We start from the raw sequence: 24,374 nt of genomic DNA on the forward strand, positions 1-24,374 counted from the left end.
AAACAGAACAGAAGCAAATACTGTCCCTATACAAAAGGGATGATTTGGTTTGTGTAAAACAAATTCCAGCAGTGTATACATGAACACATGTACATATTAAAGTAGAAATAACTCTTCTTTTCCTGTGCTAGCTTAGAGAACATGGATAAAAGACTCCACCAACAACTTTATGGTGCATAATGAAAGTACTTAAAAACTGGAGGAAGAACAAGAAATAAATACATCCTTTTCCGCGCAACAGCTCTTCAAGAAGAAGGGAGATTTTAAGTCCTTGCTCACATGCTAGAGAAATGATTCATTTTATCTACAGCAGAAATGTGACCGTCCCACTTAGGAAGAGTATTACAGTCGAGCTCAGACAGAAGTTTGGAGCTTGCAGCGTACAAATATAGGGCAAGTTCTCATGCCTCCACAATGAAGGAAGTCAGACCAGATGACTACAAGAGACCTTCCAGCACCAAAATTTATATCTCTATGCAAATACAAGTTTCTTGATAGTACTTAGAGACCTCTTAGAGCAACAGGATAAAAGACAAAATCTGAAGCCTTCCTTTTCAAGAAGAAAACAACAACAGTAAATTACTTTATGATGCTGTACCACTACAAGGTGACGACACACCATTAAACAACTTTGGTGTTACAGTGCTACGTAAGAACGAACAAGCAGTCCATGTGGCAGTTTACAGGTCCTGAAAAAAAAACAGTTGAGAGGCTGCTGTCATACTACGTTGATATAAATTCTGACGTGCTTCGGCAGGGCCAGGATTTTACTCCAGGTACTCACAAGCATAGAGACACTTGTGTGCATGTTTCCCATGTCAAGAGATTTGCCTCCCACATAACGAGGTGAGGTTCCACCTTTACTAATAACTTTATAATTTCTGGCTGAAAGCCAGGTCAGGTTGGATGGGGCTCTGAGCAACCTGATCTAGTTGAAGATGTCCCTGCTCACTGCCGGGGCGTTGGACTAGATGACCTTTAAAGGTCCCTTCCAACCCAAACTATTCTATAATTCTATGATTCCATGATTTCCATTTTTCTTTCTCACCACTTGCAGCTTCTTTTTCAAAAAAATCTTATTCTTTTTCTCCCCACACAGTACAAAACTCTTCACTTCCATCCAGTTACAATGGAAAGGCTTCTTTTCATATGACTTGAGCTTTAACTCTCCTTTTCTTTCCATATCTGATTCTCTCTCACCTCAGCTGCTGACATCAGGTCTCTCTTGGACTTCCCTCTGGATCTCCCCTCCAGCTCAGTATTTCCTTTTTCCATCCTCTTTGCTTCATGTATTTCCCCCTTCCCTTGACTCCTTTAGCTTTCCAAACCAAGACACAAAGTAACCACTTCACCCAACACTAAAATAAACCTGCCTCTGGAGGGAAGCATATGAGTTGCTTATCAGAGGACACTGAATGAAATAGGGAAAAGGAAGTGAGGAATAATGCTTAAATGGAACTTAATACAGTTTGTTAGCTAGAACTTTAAAAATTTTTCAACCTGGAATGTTGAATGGGATTGCAATTTAATACTGTTTGGTATCAAAAAAGTGACACAGTGGCATTTCTAATTTTTGTTATTTACAAGATTGTTACTTTCCAAGAGAAATGGATTTGCCATAACAACAGAAGTATAGCTCTACTCATGGGAAAGGCAAACATGAACAATTTAATCTTCCATCCAACCTAATGCAGCCAAGACCACAGCATTCTTTCTATCATAATTAAAATGCTCAGCACAGTCACTCAGCTGGAAAGCGCTTGTAAGGTCATTTGCTTCTTTGCTATACTTGCTAATAACATCTTGATTTCAACACAAACACAAAGTTCCTAGATAGGAGCCTGATACTGTTGTCAAGATGAAACCCAAACAGAACAAAACAAGACCCATAAGCACAGGATGTGCCTTTGCTTGAGAGGAGAGGAAGAGAGGCAACAAAAGATTCGACACAATATTGAGGTGGACAAGGCCAAAATAATAATCAGGATGGTTCCAGTCTCCAAAGCTGCAGTGTAATCTCTCTGTGATACCTTATTATAATCCTCCCTAGAACATCCACCCCAGCAGATGTTTGCCTTTGTGCACAAGCCACTTACTAACTCTGCTCTTAAGGAATTTGATGACACACATAAACCTCACAAGGTCTTCATTATAAAGCAATCTGTATCCTTTAGGTGGTTTTATTGATTATCATTTGAAGCACGGCATGAAAATGAGGTCAGGAGCAGAGTATCCATCCTTAGTGTATACCTCCTGGCCTGAGGCAGAGCACATGCTGGACTTGCTCAGCCTACAATTTTGAAAGCTTATCTAGCTGTTCCATGAAACCTCTCTTCCCTATATTTGGTAAGCCTGGAAGGGAAGCTGAGGATTTTTGCAGTGAAAACATTTTTGTTTCAAAATTTCAGTACACTGAAAACAACAAATAAAGCATCTTAGGAGAATTAAACTTCCATCAGGAGAAGTTTTACAATGCTGGGACAGGGTAGGATTGAGGGAACAGAAAAGAGACACAGAGGTACTACAGCATAGACATCTTGCAAATGACCTTATTTTCTCCATTACACCTGGATGGCCTGGAGTTAGTTACAAAACAGTTTGATGAACAAATGGGAGGACGAAGTATATTTCTGGTCATTACTAGTTACATTTTGAAGGTTAATACTGCAATCTGCAATTCCATTCAACTTTCACAGCAGTGCAATGCTAAATCTTGACAGACCTAAGGGATGATTGTTAAAAATATCCCCACATTTGCAATGCATTATGTAATTTTATACTCACTGCACCTTGGCATATTCAATTTCTTAAAAAAACAAACATTCAAGGAAACCAAGGGTAATGTATTTCCTGCAGCTTTGTTACTTTTCATGGAATGTAAATAAAAGAACTGTGAGAAAAGACTTTTATTATTCCCACTCACCCCTTCATTTTCGAAACAGAGAAAAGTCATGACTTGCGCAGCATCACACAAAGACCACAGCAGAGCCAAGCTTTATTTAGCAGGAAAACAGTCCTCTCAGTTTCAGTGCCACTTCTCTTCTTCCGTCCCCTGGTTTCGCCGCCCAACCGTATTTCATTCTCTAAGGCAATTACCAACAGCCTCCCGATGTTCTCACTTTCTTCTCCTTTGCAAGCACTAAAGGTGATCAGATGTTTAAAACAAACACACACACTGCTACCCTATTATCACCTTTAGACCCTCAGGGCAATGTTTCAGTTGCATTTGTTGTTAGAAATTAGACAAGCACTCAAAACTATGGCTGCTCTCATCTTTTATTGGTGCTACTCCTGTACGGAATGAATTACGTACATCCCACAATAACTGTATGTTGAGGGTTAACCCCAACAGGCAGCTCAGCCCCACTCGGCTGCTCCGCACTCCCACCCTACCAGCTCCTATGAAGAAAATCAACTCTAGCCCAGCCAAAACCAGTGCATTGTGGGCCTTTGTCACAAATCTAGAATGGACTTTCAGAAGAATCCATAAAAGGAACAAAGACCAAAGCAGTAGTGAATATTAAGGTTCGCTACTACAAAAATGTCCGTAAGGGCAGAAAGTTAGTTTCAGAAACAGCAAGCACTGCTCTTTAAAAAAAATAAAAAAACAAAAACAAAAACCCACACAAATCCACAAATAAGAGTAACAGAAAGAGTCTTTCAGAAGCATGTACCTTTTCCCATGACAATACCAAGCCTTCTTTGATACCTTCAAGAGCCATAACCCCAGCTGACAGGTTTTTAGGGACTCCTAGATCTAGAGGCCTTCCAACACTTTTGGAATCTTTCCTTGACAGCAAGAGTTCAGACATGGATGATGGAAACCGACCCTATACACCCCTTTCCTCTCAACACTGCTGTCTTTTGGGGTCTCAGAACAAATGCAAAGTTCTGCTGAGATAAAAATACCTGCCCATCAGACAAGAAATAGGGCCAGTTACATATCCCAGATTAAACATGCAGATTGAGCCAAATACCATATCAAACAGTGGCACACTGCCTTTCTAAACACGTATCTCCTCCCCTCACCCATCCCCCAACATTTGAACTAGGAATGCAACATTTTAAATCAAGACCAGAGCATATACACCATTCAAAACACCAAATGGACTACATAAATGCCCCCAAAAGTCTGGATCCAGCCTGTAAACTGCCAGCACAGGAGATACAGCTCAGCAGTCCACGCTGCCACTAGAATCTCTTCTTGGCCATATGCCTGCCAGGGAACATCATCCACTTGCTGAATGCCAGATAGCAACTGTGTAATGGTTGAACAGCATGAGTCACATACCCAGCAGTCAGGTTCAGGAGGAAAGCACAGGAGCACTTAATGCCAGGTGGCTGGGGCAGCATAAGCAGGAAGCAAGGTGTTTTAAAAATAAGAAAGAGTAAAATAGAGATGGGTATGCCACCCAGAACCCCTCAGAGACAGTCATTCCTCCCTCGCTGCTCCTTTCTTCTGGTCAGGGGATCAGAGAGAGAGAGAGATCTATATATATCAGCTTCCCTATGCACTCTCTCCCAGTAGAAAGAAACTAATAAAAACGATGAACAAAATCAAGTAGATAGGAGAAGAATGAAATGATTAAATCACAAATATTTCTTCACAATGGAGAAGCCAAAATGCATCCCAAGCCTCAAGATTATTTAAGTGCATGAATTATCTGCAAAGCTAAGTGGATTGGAAGTCTCCATGGCATTGGATGTTTGGTGATGATAACATCATATTTACTGCTTTTATTATTTGTTAAGCACATGCAAGCTAAAATGTGTGAGCATGTTGTTTTATTTAAGAGTTTGTTAAGCTGCATCTGCTTCTCAAGAAGTATGTCAGATGCAAAGCCAGAGATGCAAAAATAAATCACAGAGCAGAACTACCCATTTCATCCCCAAATTCCCATGATTATAGGGGAAAAAAATGCAAGGAGGACAGACATTTCAAAGTTCAGCTAAGTTTAAGGTTTAATTCTGTTCCTGACCACTCAACATTCCACTGGGTTCCTGAAGTTCACAAATTGCCCTCAAAAACGAGCACCAGGATGAATAGCACTGGGACACAAACAGGGGAGACAGAACTGGAGATAAGCTGGTTGTTACAGAGGACCCTGCTCACCACCGAATGCTGCCTTTCCAGCTCTAATCCCCAGAAACACTGGCTATTTTTGAAAGGCCAATGTGAAATACCAGAGGGATGCAAGCTTTTGCAGTAACGAACATAAGAACTGCTACCAACACAAACAGGACTTGGAAACGCTTAGCACCTCTGAAAGCCAAGACCCGTATCTCTCCAATTAGGCACCCACAATTGGTGCCTTGAAGGTCTGAGACTGCACCTGCATTTGATTTCAATTACTTTCTGCAACTTTTAGGTACAGAGATGTGCAGTGTACAGATATGCTGAAGAGATAAGTAAGCATTTGGAAAGCCTCTCTGGTTCTTCTTTGAAGGAATGTAAATTACATCAGTTACTATGCCAGAACGCTTCACTCATCAACATGTCTCATGGCCATTACTTTAAAGTCCACAGGGGAAACTTTAAGCTGGCATGAACAGCAATTTACACTATCGAGAGTCTTGTGTATGCATCTTCTGCCCTCAGCCACGTTTCTCCGAGAGTAGAGACAACCGTCACACAAGCTCCACAGAACAGCTCCAACTCAAGTCTGCAGCGATGCTTCCGCTACACTGACAAAAGGGGGAAAAAACCGTATTTTGCCATTGTTCCGGTCAGAAGAAAAGAAAAGTAGTGACAGGATAGTAGAAAGACCTGGAAATTACAGGAAATATCTTAGAACTATGAGCAAGTCTCTTTAGGATAATAAAAAAAATTTCCTAATGAAGAATGGCAGGGACATAGTAAGAAATTCTGTATACAAGATTTCAGGTTCCAGCAAGGACAGAAACACCAAAACACAACAGCTAAATTACCCACCAAGCCACAGCCTCCCTCAAAAGTCCCAACCAGCCTCCTCTTCACAGCACCAAGTCCGTGCTGAAAGAAAGCCACTAAGTTTTATACAGCCTATAAGGCGTGACTTAATTGCATAAGGCATTCCAAGAAACTCTAGTGTAACCAAGTTTTTTCAAAGCACTATGTGACTGGCAAGCGCTGTCTAGCCTCATATTTTATACTCTGGTATGTATATAATCCTCATCAGTATTAAACCGCTCTGATCAAACGTTGTCTTTCAAGGTTCATTTTCTTGTGTCTGTTCAGTTACCTTCTACGGATCACACCTCAGCCTCTAAAATCACAGTGGAGAAACTGGCCAGGAATGAGCCAAGAGAGACTTGCTCAGCGTAGGTGGTTGGCCTTAGGGCAGAATTTGTCATCTTGAAAATACTGAAGTGAGTGTGACCCAACTTAGTAGCAAACAATTGTTTGCTGGCAGACAACATTAAGCTCTCTTAAGCTATTTTCCATGTGATCAATTCACCAATTAAAACACCAGCACATCAATTTCTTTTATCTAATTCATTATTTACAAGTCATCCATCCAGCCTCCTCAAGCACTTAGTATATATCTAATCTTCATGACACCTGTTCATCAGAGACAAACGTCATACTAGGCAGGCAACGACGGACTGGTTACCAATGGGTTACATGACTCTCCCTTCTCAAGAATTCACAAGACATCTATAGCAAAGCCTTGAACTGACATAAGGTCATTTCCATCCCAGTCCACTTTAATCTTCTTTACTATTTCATACCCTTGCTCAATAGTCTGATCACAAGTCAAAGTACTGAAAAAGCACACACATACTGCTATCTCAAAGCAGAGCTGACAGGACTCTGTGTGGAAGTCCGTATCTGCTGGACATTTGTATTTCTTTAGGAAGCGAGACATTTAAATAACGCCCCTGACTAGAATTAATATGCATGGTCATTAACTAGGATTTGGATTCATAAGTCCAATTAACATCAAAGGAAGCTGAACAGCAAAATAGTCTAATTTAGCTGCCTGAAGATATACCCAACAGATCTCTATCAAACTAATTAAAGAATGACATTCCAGGCTGAATGTCCAGTCACTGCACTCCCTTGGGGCAAAAGTACCCCAGGTGCTCCCAAACAGAGCAGGCATGTGCTATCTGAGCAGTTACCAGACAAGTGCTGGAAACAGCTCCCGTACAAATGCTACAGCTGAACCCCCTAACTCATTGCATGGACTTCAGGAAACTATCATGTGGCCTGCCTGGTGTTCAGTAACAGAAGCCCAACACAAGGGAGGAAGCTATGGATAGGTCAAGAGCAAGCCAGAACATAGAAGTTATCTACCCCAACAGTATGGTGCAGATAAGTACGTAGCTGATATAACACATGTAAAAACCCCTGAACTCAACTAGTCATAGTCTGAGGAAATGCAAAGAGATAACTTGTCCTCCCTGTTCTCACACTAGGAGCACTGTCTTAAAAGAAAACATTATGAAGAACCTCGACTCATCTAGAACTCTGGTTTCAAAACCCACAAATGGCCTTTTACTTTTTAAGGGAAAAAAGGGAATATGCAGTTTACACCTTCTCCTTCCTGTGAGCAGACTTCATTCTTCAGTTCCAGAAAGAAAAGGACTTAAGTAAGGGCACGGCCATCCTGTTAAACAGCAGTAACACCAGAACAACTTGCTAGTGGAAGCCAGATGCTGCTTTGTGGAGAAATTTAAACAGTACTGATTGGGGTACTTACTAGATTCACTGTTTCTGAAAGTGAGCTAGTATCTATCTCAACTGGACATGGCAGATCATGAATCTTTGTCCCCCATTCTTGTGCCGTATAGATGTGCCCTAGATCATTAACCTCCCCAAATATACTGTAGAGAAGTGCCGATACACTTTCCTTGTATTCAGCATATTCTAAGGACACACCAAACTTTCCTACTAAACAAGCTGGAACATTCTCCCACCATGCAGTACTCATTCAGCTGCTGCTCTTGGAAGAGACCTCAAAAATACATATTTTTCTCCTGAACTATTTGGCACACTGCCTTTAACACTTTTACTATATTACCACTTTGGATCTCAGATCCAAGTGGTGGACTAGGGTCACTTGGTGGAAATATGATACATACCTTCACTCTAACTCTATTATCACGGAGTATTCCAGCCTCTGCTACTACACCTAAAAATATTAGAGCAGAAAGGGTGAATGGCAGATTCAAAGTGGATGAGCAGCCAGGGGCTGATCTGTGTTAGAGCAGATGATGCAATCTGCACCTGATCAAGATGAAAGCATGAAAGTGGCATGGTCAGGATTCTCCATCCTGCACCCATCTGGGCTGTATTTGTGGTCATGGCCACTGCTCCATTTTCAAGGCTATTCTTTTACAGTGTTAGGAACCCAGATGTCACAGTGCTGTTCTTTAACAAATACCAAACAAAGATGAACTTTTATCTAATTTGCACATCACGCAGGTGAACTCCAACCCAAGATGTGGCTCAGTGTGCTGATCTGGAGTTTGGCAGTAGCTTGGTAGCAGAAAATTAAGAGTAAGCTCGGAGTACTGGTGACAGCAACATCTCCCACACTGTCTGAGGTTGTGTGGCAGAACCATACCAAGGACCTCACAACAAAAGCTTTTATTCAAATTCTCTAGTGCAACCTTCATTTTGTAAAACATCCAGCAATATTGAACGCATTGTTACTGACAAGTCTAACGTTAAGAGCTTACTTCATCATAGCTGCACCTGTGAAGGTATTAGCTTTACCTAAAAAGATTAGGATTTACAGTGGGAAAAAAACCCAACTAAACAAATACAACATTAAGAACATTGAAGGCAGAAGAGAAAAAGGTAGGCATATCTGTAAAGAGGCAGTAGGCAAGTGAAAAAGGAAGAAATGCGGTAACAGCTAACTAACTAATTCATAGGGAATGAGAATAGTACTTAAAAACAGAGAGACCATACACTGTATTAAAGACGAAGGGTGATAAATGGGAAGATAAAAAGCCAAGTTTTCTCCAACCACAGTGCCAAGCAAACATAATCTAATTCTAATGGAGCTACTGGGAATTACTCATCCAGCTGTTCTCAGCTGCCCAGCCTGTGTTGGAAATGCATGTGTCTGGCACTGGTCATGTCAGACCTGTGCTACATCCATTCCCCATTGACTTGAGGCTCCTTGTGGACTGCAGCCGACAGGATTTTACAGCAGCAAAAGAACTGCTTTTATTCCTTCCCTATTTGGCGACTGCTCTGGAATAACTAGCTCTTCAATCCCTAATTTTCCTTGCACAAAGCTGCACCAAGCATATCTGAAAGAAGCCAGTGGGGAGTAACAAGGTGATAGAAATATTCTCAGGAGAGTAATACTGCGGTAAAAAAGTGTCGTCTCTGTCAGCAGCTAATAGCAGATATCTAGGAGGACTACAGGACAGGCCAAATTCATAGCAACACTCCTACATACTCTCTTATAAACTCAATCATCTCTGACTAAAGTACTGCTGTATAAGAAGGGGTACCTTTGCATCCGATAGACTTCAATCAATTTCTTCCATGGATTTTTTCCACGCAAATGTTTAGCATCCATTACATTCTCTAACAAGGCAAGCCTAAGCATTTCACATCTTAACTATAAGCTGCGTGAAATAGTGCTCTCCTGTTTTGAACAGTGCACTTGTAGTTACTTTTGATGCTTCCTAATGGTTCTGTCAGAAGGGACAGTGAATAATTTTGCCTATTTATTTTCTCCATAGCAATCAGACTTTCCAAAATGAGATCTTAAATAGCTCTACAAATGAGGGCAGTGCCACCTCCCCCATTTTATAGGTGTACAAATGCAGGCAGGAAGAAGGGAGAACGTTTACTCAAGATAACCTAGCAGGCTAAAGGAAGAAGTAGGCATAGAAACTGTATTATTTTAGTTTCTACCCAGTGTCCTAGCTATATGATGATACAACCTTTCAGTTTCTAGAATATTTATTTTCAGTAAACAAAAACTGATCTAGATTTAAAAGAAACCAAACACACTGAGAAGACTGAGAAGCATCATCACTTATACTGAAGGCTGTAATTTAGAAGTAAAACTCTTTAGACCATAAGACAGCCCTCCTTTCTAACTAAGTGTCGCCATTATACATATTCATGCCCATTTTAACACATTTCCTTACATTTCATTCATGGCTAAAGGCCAAGGGCTCATCAGCAAATTATCTGCTACTACCAGCCTAGATATGTATATCTACAAACTAAAGAAACCACATAGATTCAGCCCCTTCCTCTGTCTACCTCACTTTTAATTCAAATTTTTACTTCAATTTTACAAATACTCAGAGCTCCACAGGATTCAACATTAAATGTTCTTACCTTAGCTGATATGGAGGTATCTTGACAGCAGCATCAGGAGAATCCAAGGTTTCTGTATAACCAAAGGAAACAACAGGGCTTTTAAAAGAAACTTTTGAGTTCAACCATAGTAATACATCTGGCTACGACCTCTGAACCAACGATCCTAAAGTTTATACCTACTCCAGCTGACAGAACAACAATCACTGTGGCTCCAAGCCTCCGAAGATTTGCATGAATCTATCAGGACACTGGGTGCCCAGTGAGAAGGCACCGAGTACCACCTTTTCCTCAGTGAACTCCCTTTCACATATCAGCACTTCAGCAACACATATACTAAAACTGGAACACTATAGAGGATTTTAGCATGGCTGCTGTGCAAGGATAACACACAATTAATGAAGCAACCTATGGAACATCAAGCTGAAAGGCCACTAGTAAGACAGCAACAGGTATAAACTACCACAGATTGCTGTAACTATGCATGGATGAAAAATAAAAATTTAAAGCAATTTTAAGTATCACAGTTATGCTGATGGAAGTGAAGGGGCTTACTGACTAGTGCTTTAGGTAGTTAGCGTCAAAAGCACTTCAAGCCACAGCCAACCTCTGAAAATGGGTGGATGCTGAAATGTACCTAAGCTCATATTCCCTTAAAAGAAAACTCATTGTATTGATCATTATTTCCATTATACAGCAAGGATCAAAGAGTGCATGGAATCCAGTCAAAAAAATCCAGCTTCTAAAATAGATGCCCGAACATAAGCCAGCAGTGAAAACTGTACTGGAGGGTTTTTTTACGATGATATCGGGGGGGGGGGGGCACGGACGACTTTTAGAGAAAAGACAACCCCCCGCAACATACACCGAAACCCATAGCTACCGATGCCCGTATCTGCCTCGCAAGACCCACGAAGCAGACGGGGCCGGTGGGGGTGGCGGGGGGCGCGGATGCCCTGCGGGGCCGCCAGCAGGTGCCGCCGCCCCTTCCAGCAGCGCCGAGCTCCCGGGCATCTCGAACCGCCGGAGTCGCTCCGGTCCCTCCCCACCCGCGGCCGGCTCCGCGGCCGGCGCCGAACAAGTTTGTTGAGGTCTCCCTGCCCCCGCCGTTACAAAACCTCTCCATCGGCGGCTGCTGCCCCGCTCCGCTCCGGGCAGGGCAGGGCCGTGCCCCGCTCCGCTCCGCTGCGCCGCGGGGTCAGCCCGGCGCCGCTGCCCGCGCCCTTACCGATGGCCCAGGTGCAGCTCTCCTTGATAGCCCTGTGCTTGCTCCCCGACGCCTCCTTCTGCAGCTTTCGCAGGATTTCTTCCATCTTGCCTCCCCCGGGATCCTCGCGTAACTGCGGGGACAGAGGAGCAGGCGGCGAGGCGGAGGAGGAGGGCGGTGCGGGCGGCAGAGCGGTGCCGGGGCTGCCCCCGCCGCGGCCGTGCCTACACGGGGAGGGTGCGCGGCACCCCGCTGCCGCCCCGCCGCCGCTGATGAATCACGCCGAGCTCCATGGCAGGGACACGTCAGTTGCTGCCGCTGCGGAGTCCCTCCTCCTCCTCCTCCTCCTCCTCCTCCTCCTCCTCCTCTCCCACCCCGGGCAGGCCCCGGTGGCGCAGCCGGGCTGGGGCCGAGCCTCGCCCTGCCCGCGGCTGCGGCCTCCCCCCCGCCCCGGGAGCGCGGGGAGTCCCTTCCCAGCGCCGAGGCGAGAGGAGGCGGTGGCAGCTGCCGCCGGCCGCGAAGGGCCCGGGCAGCGGAGCGGGGGACAGCGCCGCCGGAGCTGGACCCTGCGGCGGCAGCCGCCCCCGCGGGAGGAACACGGCGCGGGGAGGCGGCGGGCGGGCTGCGGCCTGGCCGGTTGCCATGGCGACGGGCGGCCTGGCCGGCGGGCGGGGGCCGGGGGCCGGGGGCAGCCCCTGCCCGCCCGCCCCCGGGAAGCGGGAGGGGTGGGCTTGGTGTCCGCCGGCGGTGCGGGCTCAGCGGTCCCAGCCGGCGGACCGGCGGGGTCGGGCGGCGCGCCCCGCGTCCGGGGCCGGGAGAGGCTTTCTGGGCTTTGCGGGGCCCCTCCGGCCTCCCCACCGCCGCGCTGCTGAGCGCGGCCTGGGCCCGCAGGGCTGGATTCCTGCGCCCCAGCCCCGCCGGCCCGGCGCTCCTCTCCCCGCAGCCCTGCCGCCAGGCAGCCCCTTTCTCCCGCGGCCTCCTGCGGAGCCGCGCGGGAGGGGCGGAGGGAGTCAGGCCCGCACACCAGCGTGTGCAGGCGCTGGTCATCCTTGAAACAAGTGGGATCAAACAAATGGCCAGGAGCTCTGCAGGATCTATGCCTTTTGCCTTGAGAAGAGTGCACACCCCTGTGTCCCCCCACCAAGCCAGCCCCTGGGAGAGAGAACAGCTACTCCGCTAGCTCAGACCTTCCTCCTCACGCCCCGAATGCTTTCCATCCAGCAAAACTCCTGCCTTCTTCAGTTTGTTGTTTCCCTGCCTTATCTGTAGGCTATGCTGCTTGCCCTTTTTGCGACTGCGTCAGTTAATGTTAATTGAGTGTTTTAATGCCCTTGTCTTGTTGCAGAATCTCTCTCAAAACATACAAGAGGACAAACAGGCTGGGAAAAGAAAAAGACAACAGATAAGAAAGCAGTCCAGGTAGCAGCTGGTGGTATTAGCGGTTATGTCTCCTACTGCTAATTGGAAGAGTACCAACTGCGAATTACCAGACAGAATATTGGCACCTGGTGAATCAGCCATAGCATTTCCCATAGGATATTGGCCTTTCAAAGCTGTCCCTTATCCAAATACTTACAAGGGCTGATCCTGCTTGTGTTCGGAAGTATAATGAATGCATAATCCACAGTTGCATTTTAACACCAGAGTGTAAAACTCGTGTCTGAAGAAAAGGATTTAGAATGATGCCAGAAAGGTCTGGAGATGGATAGGGAATGCCTAGAGCTACAATACTAAGGATTAAAAAAAAAAAAAAGCTCTAACAGAAAGACCCTTAAGCTTCAGATTCCAGGGCATAAACCATCCTCTAAGAAACTAGAAGTAGCTTCCCAAAGTTTCTTATCTTTGACCATGCTCTGCCACCTTCCTTGGAATAAAAAAGTAGTAATAGCTAGTGGCCAGGGTTGTCAGTGAACCATGATGCTCTAAGTCAAGGCTCGAGTTGAAGTGATGATGAATTGTTCCCTGCCTATGTGCTTCCTCTTTGTTCTGTGATGTGCTTAGTGGAAATGAGCATGGGGGTCAGTTTCTGTCTTTTCCAGTCTTTGATTGTTTTTTTTTTTCCTGGGGGAAAAACAACAAAAAGGATTGTGATGGTGTTTGAGGTATTTTTAATGTAGAAATGATGTACCAGAGGTCATTTGGACCTGTGGAATGCTAGAAGATAAATATGTATTTATTCATAGTAAATAATTAATTGCTTATTTTCAGGAAGCCACTGATGAAACTGAATTAATTTTTAATTTTAGATTATTTTCTAGCTACATGCATCATCAACTCACTAGCTAATTTCTCTGTGGTCCCTACAGGAAGCCCTTTGCAGCTGAAATCTTCACTAGAGCTACAGTGTTTTCATAGATGCTGATGTCACTGAATCAAGATTTGTATTTATTTGTGTTTCACGCACTGTCCAATGTCTTCAAGCAAAATGGATTCTGTGCTGCTAAACACTTTTTCCCAGTAGTTATGTCAACAGAGTGAGAGAAACAAAGGTCATGTTCAGGCTCTCTAGAGCATCTTAAGGTCTGCCTATAAGATGATGCAGATGGAAAAACAAGTAAGCCATGATGAATCTTCCCAAGCAAATGTATGTCAGAGTACTATGAGTCAGCTTGCTGGCACTTTTCATGTGAGGCCCTCCATCTCCAAATGAACAGGAGTCCACCAGTCCTTGTCCCGGCTCTTCAAAGCCAGCAGACTTCTACCGGGGTAGCGGCTACGTAGGACTCAGCTCTGATGATCCCCTGCACAGCTCAAGCCTTGTCCAACTGGAAGTCAGAAGGATCCTATGCAGATCTGGTATCTGCAGGATGCAGTCGTTATGTATCACTAAGATGCAGCGGCAGATATGCAGCGTGCTTTTGTGACTCTCACCTGGCAGTGCTACTGATCTTCTGCATTACGTGAATGCAGATTATATCCCAGGATGTATCCACAGCTCTGAATGCAGCCAAGAAGTGTGTAAGCAAAGGCAAGCTACCCAAGATATCCAGAGTAACAGGGTTGTGTTAGTACAATTCTCTCTCTAGGCTTGTAAGCAGACTTAAGGAGCAGCACATGCTTGCCTTCAGAGATCTCCGTGCTACTATGGCTCTGCTCCTTCCAGTAGCCAAGGAAGGCAACGTGATGCTAGTTTAAATCTCTTCCCGTATCATATAGCCATATTGCCCATGCACACACCTGCCCCCTCACTCTAGTCTTTGAGATCCTAAAAAAGAACCAAATGTACAGTGGAAAAGTATGAGAGAAAGGCATGTTAGAGGGTGAAATAATCACATATATTTGCTATTAGTCATTATCACTCATGTATTACCTATGCTTTGGCCATTTTAACAATATGTTTGGTCAAGATCTCATTGTACACTGCGGACGCTGGATGGTGTGGACCAAAGAGATGGGGTGTGTCCCTGAGAACTTCCAGTTTAATTACAAAATACTAAGAAATACTCTCTAAGGACAGCAAAAACGCCTGGTTCCATGGTTCAAAAATGGTGCTTAGCCAGATTTTTCAAAATTACTCTTTTCCCAGAAGCACCCCCATGACTGGACTGACCAGACTTGCAAAAGAAGCTTGGGCCTGGTTTTCCTCAGGAAGCTCTGTACGTGTGACTCCCCTTAGGTAAGACAAATTGCTCAAAAAACTTGATGTGAAGGAGGCTGTAGCTGGGACACGGGCTCACCAACGCCTTCATGGCACCTGATACCAGAGGAAGGTACCCTTCCTTCCCTCTCCCAGAGGGCAGCAAGACTCAGACAAGCAAGACCTTTGTCAGGGTTTGTTTTCAGTGTTGGTTGTCTAGACTGTAACCACATCATTGACGGCAGGGTGGCATCTGTCCTTGTTTGCCTGATTACACAGTGAGTTACCGGAGGCTAGCTGAGTGCTCAGGGAAGTCGTTCCTGATCAGGTGCTGCTTTCTGCACCCTCCACAGCATGACCTTGCTGAACAAAGGCAAAGCACTGCAAAGCACAATGCCGACGAGTGCTGCTGAGCACAGGGATTACAAAGGTAGGGAGAAAAACCCTCTGGAGTGGGAGCTGTGAATAAAGCTAGCATATATTCAGGACTGACTGTTCAACATAACCTTACATCATTTATTCTGTAAAGAACAGTTGAAGCAAAAGTAAAGTCTTGAGATCCATGGCAGGATAGAAATAAGAGACAAGATTCTCTGGCCCTGCTGAGACATACTTTCTGCAAAGACAGAGGGAAAGCAAAAATCCCCTTAACTGCCTTCAATCTACCATAATCTTCTCATCTCCCTGCAGAATTGCAAAGGCAATCGAAGAGGGTATCAGGAACGCAGAACAGCTATTCTGGGTCAGATCAAGGTCCTTTTTACCCAGTAGCTTATTTCTGACAAAAGTTAGTTGGGGATTCTTTAAGAAAGGGTAGAAAGAGTATAGTGCCCCTTCCTCTGGTAAGCTCTCCCAGTTTCTGTTAATTTGCCGAGTAGGTACTTCCTGAGACAGTGGTTTTATTCACTTTATGTATTCAGTAATACTCGACAGATTTTTCTTCTGTGAATGTATCTAATTCTTTTTGAACTTTACACTTTTGACCTTCACAGCTATCCTGTGGCAGCAAGTTTCACAGCTGAGTTGCACACTTTTTTTGTACAGTTTTAGCTTCTTTTTGCTTACGTTTTTGATGCTACCTAGCTTTTGTACTGTGAGGAACACTGCATAAGCTTTCCCTGTTCACATTCTCCCCACCATTCATGGTGCCTTATGCATTGAGTGTGTCCTCCCTCCACTGTTTTTATTCCAGTCTACAGTGGACTATTCTATTTAATCTTCATGTATGTTCTTTGGTCATACTGACTGCCCTTCTTTGTGCCATTTCCAGTTCTGCTCTACCCTGAAATACGAGAGTTTGGAAAGAAGAGTGAATACATGGGAAAAGGCAGCATGAAGATTTGAACTATAAAAGCTCTCTGTCTTCCATCAGACTCTACTGAAAAGTCTTCAAGGGGAAAGGAAATTAGCAGTAGCTGTGGAGTTAAACTTGATATCACAAGAGTTCCAAGTTGGCCAGACAGCTAAACTTCAGAGGACTCATTGTGTCCCACCTTTCTCTCTGTAGTACAGAGGATTCCCATAGTCTTAATCTCATAGAATCATAGAATGGCTTGGGCTGGAAGGGACCTTAAAGATCATCTAACTCCAGCCCCCCTGCCATGGGCAGGGACGCCACCCACTCAACCAGGTTGCTCAGGGCCCCGTCCAACCTGGCCTTGAACACTGCCAGTGACGGGGCGTCCACAACCTCCCTGGGCAACCTGTTCCAGTGCCTCACCACCCTCTGAATAAAGAATTTTTTCCTAACATCTAATCTAAGTTTCCCCTCTTTCAGTTTGAAACTGTTCCCCCTTGTCCTATCGCTATCTGCCCTTATAAAAAGTCTCTCCCCCTCTTTTATATAAGCTCCCTTTAAGTATTGGAAGGCTGCAATAAGGTCTCCCCGGAACCTTCTCTTCTCCAGGCTGAACAACCCCAACTCCTTCAGCCTGTCTTCATAGCAGAGGTGCTCCAGCCCTCTGATCATCTTAGTGGCCCTCCTCTGGATCCGTTCTAAAAGGTCCACATCTTTCTTGTGTTGAGGGCTCCAGAGCTGGATGCAGTACTCAACGGAAATCTATGGAAAGAGAGCTTAAAAGTGTAACAGCAGTACATTCAAAGGCTTGAATACTAAAGTCAGGATTGTACCATCTAGCCATCATAGATTTGGAATATGCAAAATGGGCAAAACCAAGCTCTCTGAAGCTGTGTCTAGAAAGAGACTGAACTGACAACTTGTCATATAGCTGTATGAAATGTAGGTCACTCAAAGGTACAAATGCATTATACATATTTGGGGCCATAAATGGCTTTGAAATCTGTTGTGGCCTTTGACTGAGAAAAAGATATCTCTCATTATGAGGAAACAAGGACATCATGGCATCTACAGCTGTCAGATGCTTGTGATGTACAGTCAAGAAAGGTCGGCAAGACCTAACTCCATCTCTGCCGACCAGGGAATGGATTGTGAATTGCATACCCTGTTTGGTGTTAAGCGTGTAAATAAATGGGTTGAAGTACTAGAAATATTCCTAGAAAAATCTGAAATTGTGTACGTTTTCAACCTAATATGCTCTTTTTAAAATAGATAAATAGATTTTCATGCCACTATTTCAAATTGTAATGTATAGCTCCCCTGTGACAGATCCCTAAATTTGTTAAGTATAATGCAAAGTGAAGAGAAGCACAAAGGGACAGGTTAAAAAGAAGTTTATTTAATAGTGTTGATTTGCAGATGCTATTCTGCCCCAGACAGATCAATCTGAAATGAATTCCCTGGTTTCAGGGGAATGTTGTCAGTTTTACAATGCAATAGTGGCAAAATTCAAGTCAGAGCCTTCTTTTTATGCATTCATATAATATTCACATATACAGACTAAACATGAGAAAATTTCTCCCTTTTCTTCTCCATGCTGCCCCTGAACTCTCTGAGATGTCGTTTGACTGTGTTAGTCAATGGTGGTTATTTTGCCAACTTTAAAGACCAACTTAGAAGATTTAAAAGATAAAATGTTCTGAATTAAGAAAGCAAGTTTGCTCCAGAACATAGTTTGGTTCCTATTTAGTGTGCTTTGTTCTGCACAATAATAAGTAGGAACTTATTTCATGAAAGGTAAGCCCTGGGCTCCAAAAGCTCTTCCGAAGGACGTAAGGATCTGTTACTCCCCACGTGCTCTTGTCCCTGCAGACACTACTCATCTTCTCAAAGGCAGAGCATGTTCAATACTTCCAACATGAATTAGGAGACTCAATTACTTATACGTCTCTCTCTACCGTCTGACTGGGCACAGGACCGATTTGCTGGATTTCACACTTAAACTGCAAATTAACAGTAAAGTCAATCTGTACGTAGACCTGTGGTATAGTCACATGCTTGGAGGTTTTTCTTGAGATGTTCTTCAAGACAGCAGTTTGCTATAAGCTGACCAATGAACTTGCATATTGAGTGATGCCCTTTTAAATTTCACTACTAGTATTAATCAATGTGAAATCAATGCTCAGATTGTTATTGGCATATACTTTCTGGAGATATAATCAGAGGGAATATAGCATTCAGCTTCCAACTTGCTAAGAGTAGACAGTAATTGCCTCTAAGTCATGATCTGAAAATCCAATGCTAAGTGGATATTGAACCACACAAAAGCTCTTATTACAGCAACAGGCACACAAGCACACAGCCTCGTAGGCTTGAGGGAGAGCGCTGTTATCCAAATGTTTTTTAAGGCTTTTGGAAATTGCTCTTACAAATAGAAAATCTAGCAGAAAGACACAGTGTTTCCCAACATGTATTTTGAAAAGGGGTTTCAAAGAAAGGCATTGCAGAGTTCTGTGTTTGGATTTCAGTAGCTTCCAGATCAAATATACTCAGCCTACAAATGAAAAACCTTGGGGGAAAAAGGATCTGATAACCAAGGCTACAGATTCATCTGGTTTCTATCAGATTGGATTCCTTGCTATCTACGGTATGCTATGGAGTAAGCAGAAAGAAAAAAGATGAAAACGTTTGGGAGATTATTAGAATGATGGTCCTTTAACGAACAATGGCTGTTTATAAGGATACAGTCTGAATGTATTTGGTTGGCTTGATCTTAAACATACCTAGCAGAAGCCGTGCTTTCAGTACTACTGTAAGCCTCACGGATTTCAGCAGTACATGATTGGACGTATGCAAGTCTTTTCCCTCATGTTATGTTGCCACAATTGCAGCCAGCAGAACCGTCTGCTTTCAAGTCTTACTGACATGAAAAGAGAGAGGCTTTTCTACCATAGCCCTTTACTTTTGCAATGTGCTCTCTCTCCCCTTTGATCTGTAAGAGCTTGGATTGCTGCACAGTAGCTGCACTGGTTTGCCCATAATTTTTTTTTTCTGGGCCTGTAAGGAACAGGGAGATAGGAATAATAAGAAGCCAGACCACTGGACTGAAGAAGATTGCTCTTTTATTGGAGGATAAGGTACTTGCCTTTTCAGGTACTTAATTTCTCAGAATAATTTCGTGTATATGGCATATTTTACAAAAAGGCATTAGATTTTAACAGAGAAGTTCTTCTGTGTAAAATTTAAACACCAATTAATGTTCAGACGTGTACAATAATTGACGTTTAGCTTGAATTAAAGATGTTCTGAATTAATATTGCTATGATTTCCTGACAGCTAGTTTACAAGACGTGATGACTCTGCCCTTTTTTCTTTTTCACCTGTCTTTGCTATTCTGTCTGGTATATTCTCACGTTTAGTTAGAATGTACATACAAAAGCGTAATTATTAGAAGAACGTTGAGATGCAGCTTGTGCGTTGTCATAAAGCGTAGATGCTCATCCAGCTTCATGACTCCTCACAGTCCCAGGCTCCTTGTTCACTCTGCCCAGTTCTGCCCTAGATCCTCTGTGCTTTGTCACGTCTCCTCTCTTTCTGCAGGTGCTTTCAGCTATTCTCACTGCCTTCCTGTCCCACACTTCTTCCCAGGCCAGCCATAGTTCGCCTTGTACAGGCATCAGCCTACCTTGCCCCTTGCCAATGTCTCCCCTCAGTCAGCCCTTCTGTCTCTGTCTGTTTTATTTTTAAAGAGTGAGATCTATCCCTTAGTAGATCTTAGTTAGAAATCTATCCCTTAGTAGATCTTAGTTAGATGACATATTCCTGTATGTGGGACAGTTCTGAATTAGGTTAGAGTAACTTGGACTGAGCTATGTGTTGCTGCAGTACTCTCTGTTTAGGACATGAGTAACAAGTTTACGTTTAGATTGGGCTCTGCTAAGTTACATGGACACCATTACCAAACAAGATAAGCAAGTCTGCTTGCTCTCAGCTCCTGCATCACACGCTAATGACCGCCCACAAGTGTGCAGGTTTACAAATACAGGAAAACTGTTGTTTAGTCCCTGACAGTGTAGAGTATTAGCATCTAACTATAAAAAAACTCTTCAGAGATTTTAGCTGATAAAATCTAGTGGCCTTACTGAACATGTGTAGACTGATTTTCTGAAATTAGGAGAGATTTGGACAAGTTTTCAAAAATGCAGCAAAAAGCATAACCCTGATACATAAGCCACTCATACATTTTGTTTTAATTCTTCATGACAGCAAACAGGGACAGTATATCTTCTCAAAGAAAGGTTATCAGATTGTATTAACACTGGCAAAACATTATTTTCTCTCTTGTCTAGAAATAGTGAAACTAATCTGATCAAAATGCAAAGCAATCACCCCTGCTCCCATGCAGATGGAAGACTTCAGCCCCAGTTAGTATTTGGCAAAGTGAGTGAAAATGAGATTGTACTGTGGCAGTTGCCAGGTAATCTTAAGGTAGTCCCACCTGTAATGCCAGCCAACTTTATAAATTATGTATATATTACAGATACAGTATTTATTTCATACAGTCACATTTCATTAGTAATAAGAATATTGTTCATTTAATTTAATGTGCGTTTCCCAATCTGTGTGAAAGATGAAAACATTATCTTCTTAAATACCAAGTGTCTAACTTGAATAATTTCTTCATTTAGGAACAAATTAGTCCAATAGTTGCTCATGTCAGGAGTAAGCTGATCTTTATGATGCAGAATAGCAGAGTGTCATTGACTCGTTAATGAACAGCAATGAATATATCAGAATAAGAGGATTTATTCATGTAACCTGAGGATATATAAATACAAAGTATATGAAAAATAAATAATTGTCTCTCTCTTTTTTTTTTTTTAAATTAAGATCCCAGGTTCCATTTGTTTCCATTCAGCCTTGTGCAAATGTTGGAAACCAATTTACTGTTACTGGCCACTGACCGAAGACACACCTTCCTGCAGCAGGAGTCAATTGCTGTTATAGGATTTCCCTTCAGCAGTGGAAGCAAGTCTTGTAGCTACCACAGTCCTTCCCAATAACACAAGTTAACGTACCTCACATATTTCTTGCAGTTGCCAGATGCCCCAGTGTATGTGCGTGCACTCTACCCTCTGAGGAGGGCAGCAGCAATTCCTGTATTCCCTGCCTTCATTCTCAAAGGCTGTTGCTGTAAATAGAGGGTAGCCACTGTAGGTAATTGCAAGACTGTGAGCTGACACAGGTCCTTCAGAGTCACAGAAGATGGTCCAATAGAGTTACACCAGCAGAAGAGGCAGGCCTATATTTTTTTATGCTGAAGCATATATATATACACACACCACAATTTAGAGTCTCTAGTTTCATAATCCTAAGAGAAAATCAAATGTCTGGATGCTAATTAAATTTTATTAACTTAATTAACTTAAAGAGAAATTCAAGGAGTAGATATACTGCTTGTTAATTTTTCCATTAATGATCTTTCCCCATTATGCTCACAATGAATCCAGTTCTACAGGAATTTGCATTCCACAGATGTATACAACACATTAGATTATAATTTAATTTCTTAAGGGAAAACCCTTAAATGGGCATTACAGTGATTTATGTTATGTTGTATGGATGGTTCATGTCTTTTGTCTTTGTGCTTAACAGTGCAGCAAGAATACCATATAACAAGCGGCATGTCAATACGACGATTTATCACTGAGTGCAAAATGTAAGCTTCCTACGGATGATGCATCTTTATTGACACCTGCGTGTGCTGAATCTCATCACTTCCCCCCCCCTCCTAATTATTTGCCCCATTAATCTATTTGCCTCAATGCTTTCTGATGGTTTTTCTCTAGCAAACTAGCTGCATAGATTTTCTAAATTCTCACATAGCCAGAAAACCACAATCTTCACACTTAGGTTTGTTTAACTTTCTCCTTGTTGAACATGGCACTGGGACATATTTTCAATGAATGCCTTCTGTGCTTCTCAGGTATCTCACAGCCTTGCTGTGGTGTTCAGTTACCTACAAAAGCCATTTATTGCCTCACGTGTTCCTCCACCATGGGCATTACCCCTTAAATAATTCACAGGCCATTGTGCCTTACTGCCTGAGCTGCAAACAATATAAAAATATTTAAGGACAGTCCTTACATAAAGCTCACATAATTTCATATAAATACAGTTGAACCCTCTTGTGGAGTCAGGTTTGCTTCAAGAAAACTCCAGCTCAGCAGGAAATTTACTGTGTCATGTGTGAACTGTTTTCCTCATGATTTGTGTCTGAATCATGAGAAAGAACATCTTCAGTGCAAGCTGCATTGTTGGCAGAGCATATACCAGCAGTTAAATCACTTTTATCTCCTTGATGCTCTTGTGATTTGTTCTTTTTGTTTGGTTGGAGTTTTTTTCCATTTACAATCGGGGGCCGAGCAGATGGCAAAGGCTTAGCTTGATGTAACATGTCCATAAAATAAGCAAAGCTGTCAGGGAGCCTTGTCTCCAGCAGGCCTATTTTACTTTCAGGAGAATTTTTCTTCCACTGGAATGAACCTCAAAAAAATATGACTTTAGGAAGAAATGAGTAGCTCTATGAGCAGCAAAAGTTAGCGGTTCTGCGGTTCCCTGTGAGCTCACTGTAGAGCTTCTCCCTTAGGGGAGGAAGGCGATACTCTGGGATTCTCTCCTCTGCAAGGCAATGTGTTTTGACGAAACTTGTAGGAATTCCTCAGTTTTGCTGCTTCTGCTCTTCTGTCATGAAAAGGTGTTTTGGGGAAGTAGGGAGTGGCAGGAAGCTGGCAAAGCCACAGAGACATCAGCACTGCACGTGTGCGCGGCTTGATAGAGCCAATCGCATCAGTAAGGGCAGTCTCATTAAGTTCTTCTCATCAAGTTCCAAAAGAAAAAAGAAACTTTGCTCCGATATGAGTTGAGCTAATTCCTAAATATCTTCTGAAGTTGTAACTTCAGAAGCTATTTCTGCTGTTACTTCTGCTGCCAGGAGTGCCCAGCATGTGCCAACATATACAGCCCTCTACAGACAGACACTAAAGACAGGCTTTACCCCAAAACACTACAGGTAAAACAAACTTTATTTTTGCTGATTTCTTAGCTAAAGAAATGATGGCATGGACTGCTTAAATGATTTGCCCAAGGCCACACACAAAGTCTGAGGAAGAGCTATGCCTGAGGCAGAGCTGTGAACAGAAAATCTCTCCCAAGCCAGAGTTCAGTGCATTAAGCACAGTTCATCCTTCCTTTTCAGAGTACTGCTATGTACTATTCAAAGTTGCTGACAAGTCTGAATAGCTCTTTTTCTAACAAATGAAGGAGTGGCAGTTGGCAAAAGGTAATAATAGCACTGGGCAGCAAAGATTATAACTGCCTGTGCCATGCATGGTATTATACATTTTATCTTTAAATTCTCCCTTAGAGAAGCACAAACAAGAATAAAGGAAGCTGAATAATCTGACACCTGTCTATAATTTATAATACTCATTATATTTTTGGGACAGCCATCTCTTGGCAAGGTAAGTTCTTTTATTTATAGGCAGGGGCTAGTCATGATTTGCATGCTAATGCATTCACATCTGCAAAGCCTATAAATTAGCCTCCAGCTCGTCATGGCAATGCCATTGTCCTACTTGCCAGTATGTAATCTGATCCCAAATGTTTCAGATGTCCACAAAATAAAACCAGCCTGAGGGAAGAGCTTCACTGTTGCAGTATTAGCACACCAAAAATATCCCCCCCTGTGAAAAAAAAAAAAAAGAAAATAACATAAAATGACTGGAGGAGAAGAAACTGCTAAGTGTCTTGCAAAGATGAGCCCAAAAGCCTAACAATCAAGACACTGGAAAGCTGTTGCTATGTTTTGAGGTGCTTACACCAGTTCAGCCAAAAGAACAAAATTATAGCAGCTTTTTAATGGGCTCCCAATAAAAGTATCATCTTCATAGAAGATTAAGTCATTTGGCTGTGCATCCTGATTGTATCCTAATGTGTCATACATGAACACTTT

At 43.1% G+C, this 24,374-nt stretch overlaps 1 protein-coding gene and 1 long non-coding RNA gene across 6 annotated transcripts in view; one reads left to right on the plus strand and one right to left on the minus strand.

The window, feature by feature from the left end:
- ARFGEF3 (ARFGEF family member 3) overlaps window positions 1–11,803 on the minus strand; it is a 95,670-nt gene extending 83,867 nt beyond the window's left edge. For all 5 annotated transcript variants that reach the window (XM_087775942.1, XM_087775941.1, XM_087775940.1 and 2 more), the window contains exons 1-2: window positions 11,508–11,803; window positions 10,301–10,352 (exon numbers count right to left, since the gene is read on the minus strand). In XM_087775942.1, the coding sequence (XP_087632068.1) occupies window positions 10,301–10,352; window positions 11,508–11,592 (137 nt within the window). In that variant the 5' untranslated portion in view covers window positions 11,593–11,803. The remainder of the gene's footprint in view (window positions 1–10,300; window positions 10,353–11,507) is intronic.
- Window positions 11,804–12,261: 458 nt separating this feature from the next.
- On the plus strand, window positions 12,262–17,202 carry LOC148053332 (uncharacterized). The gene is made up of 4 exons (XR_015708542.1): window positions 12,262–12,905; window positions 13,793–14,454; window positions 15,013–15,102; window positions 16,334–17,202. It is a non-coding gene; the product is annotated as an uncharacterized LOC148053332 (long non-coding RNA).
- The last annotated feature ends 7,172 nt before the right edge of the window (window positions 17,203–24,374 follow it).

The sequence above is a fragment of the Nipponia nippon genome, unplaced genomic scaffold (genome assembly GCF_047370975.1).
Source record: "Nipponia nippon isolate SJK-2023a ecotype South Korea unplaced genomic scaffold, ASM4737097v1 scaffold_4, whole genome shotgun sequence".
NCBI lineage: Eukaryota > Metazoa > Chordata > Aves > Pelecaniformes > Threskiornithidae > Nipponia > Nipponia nippon.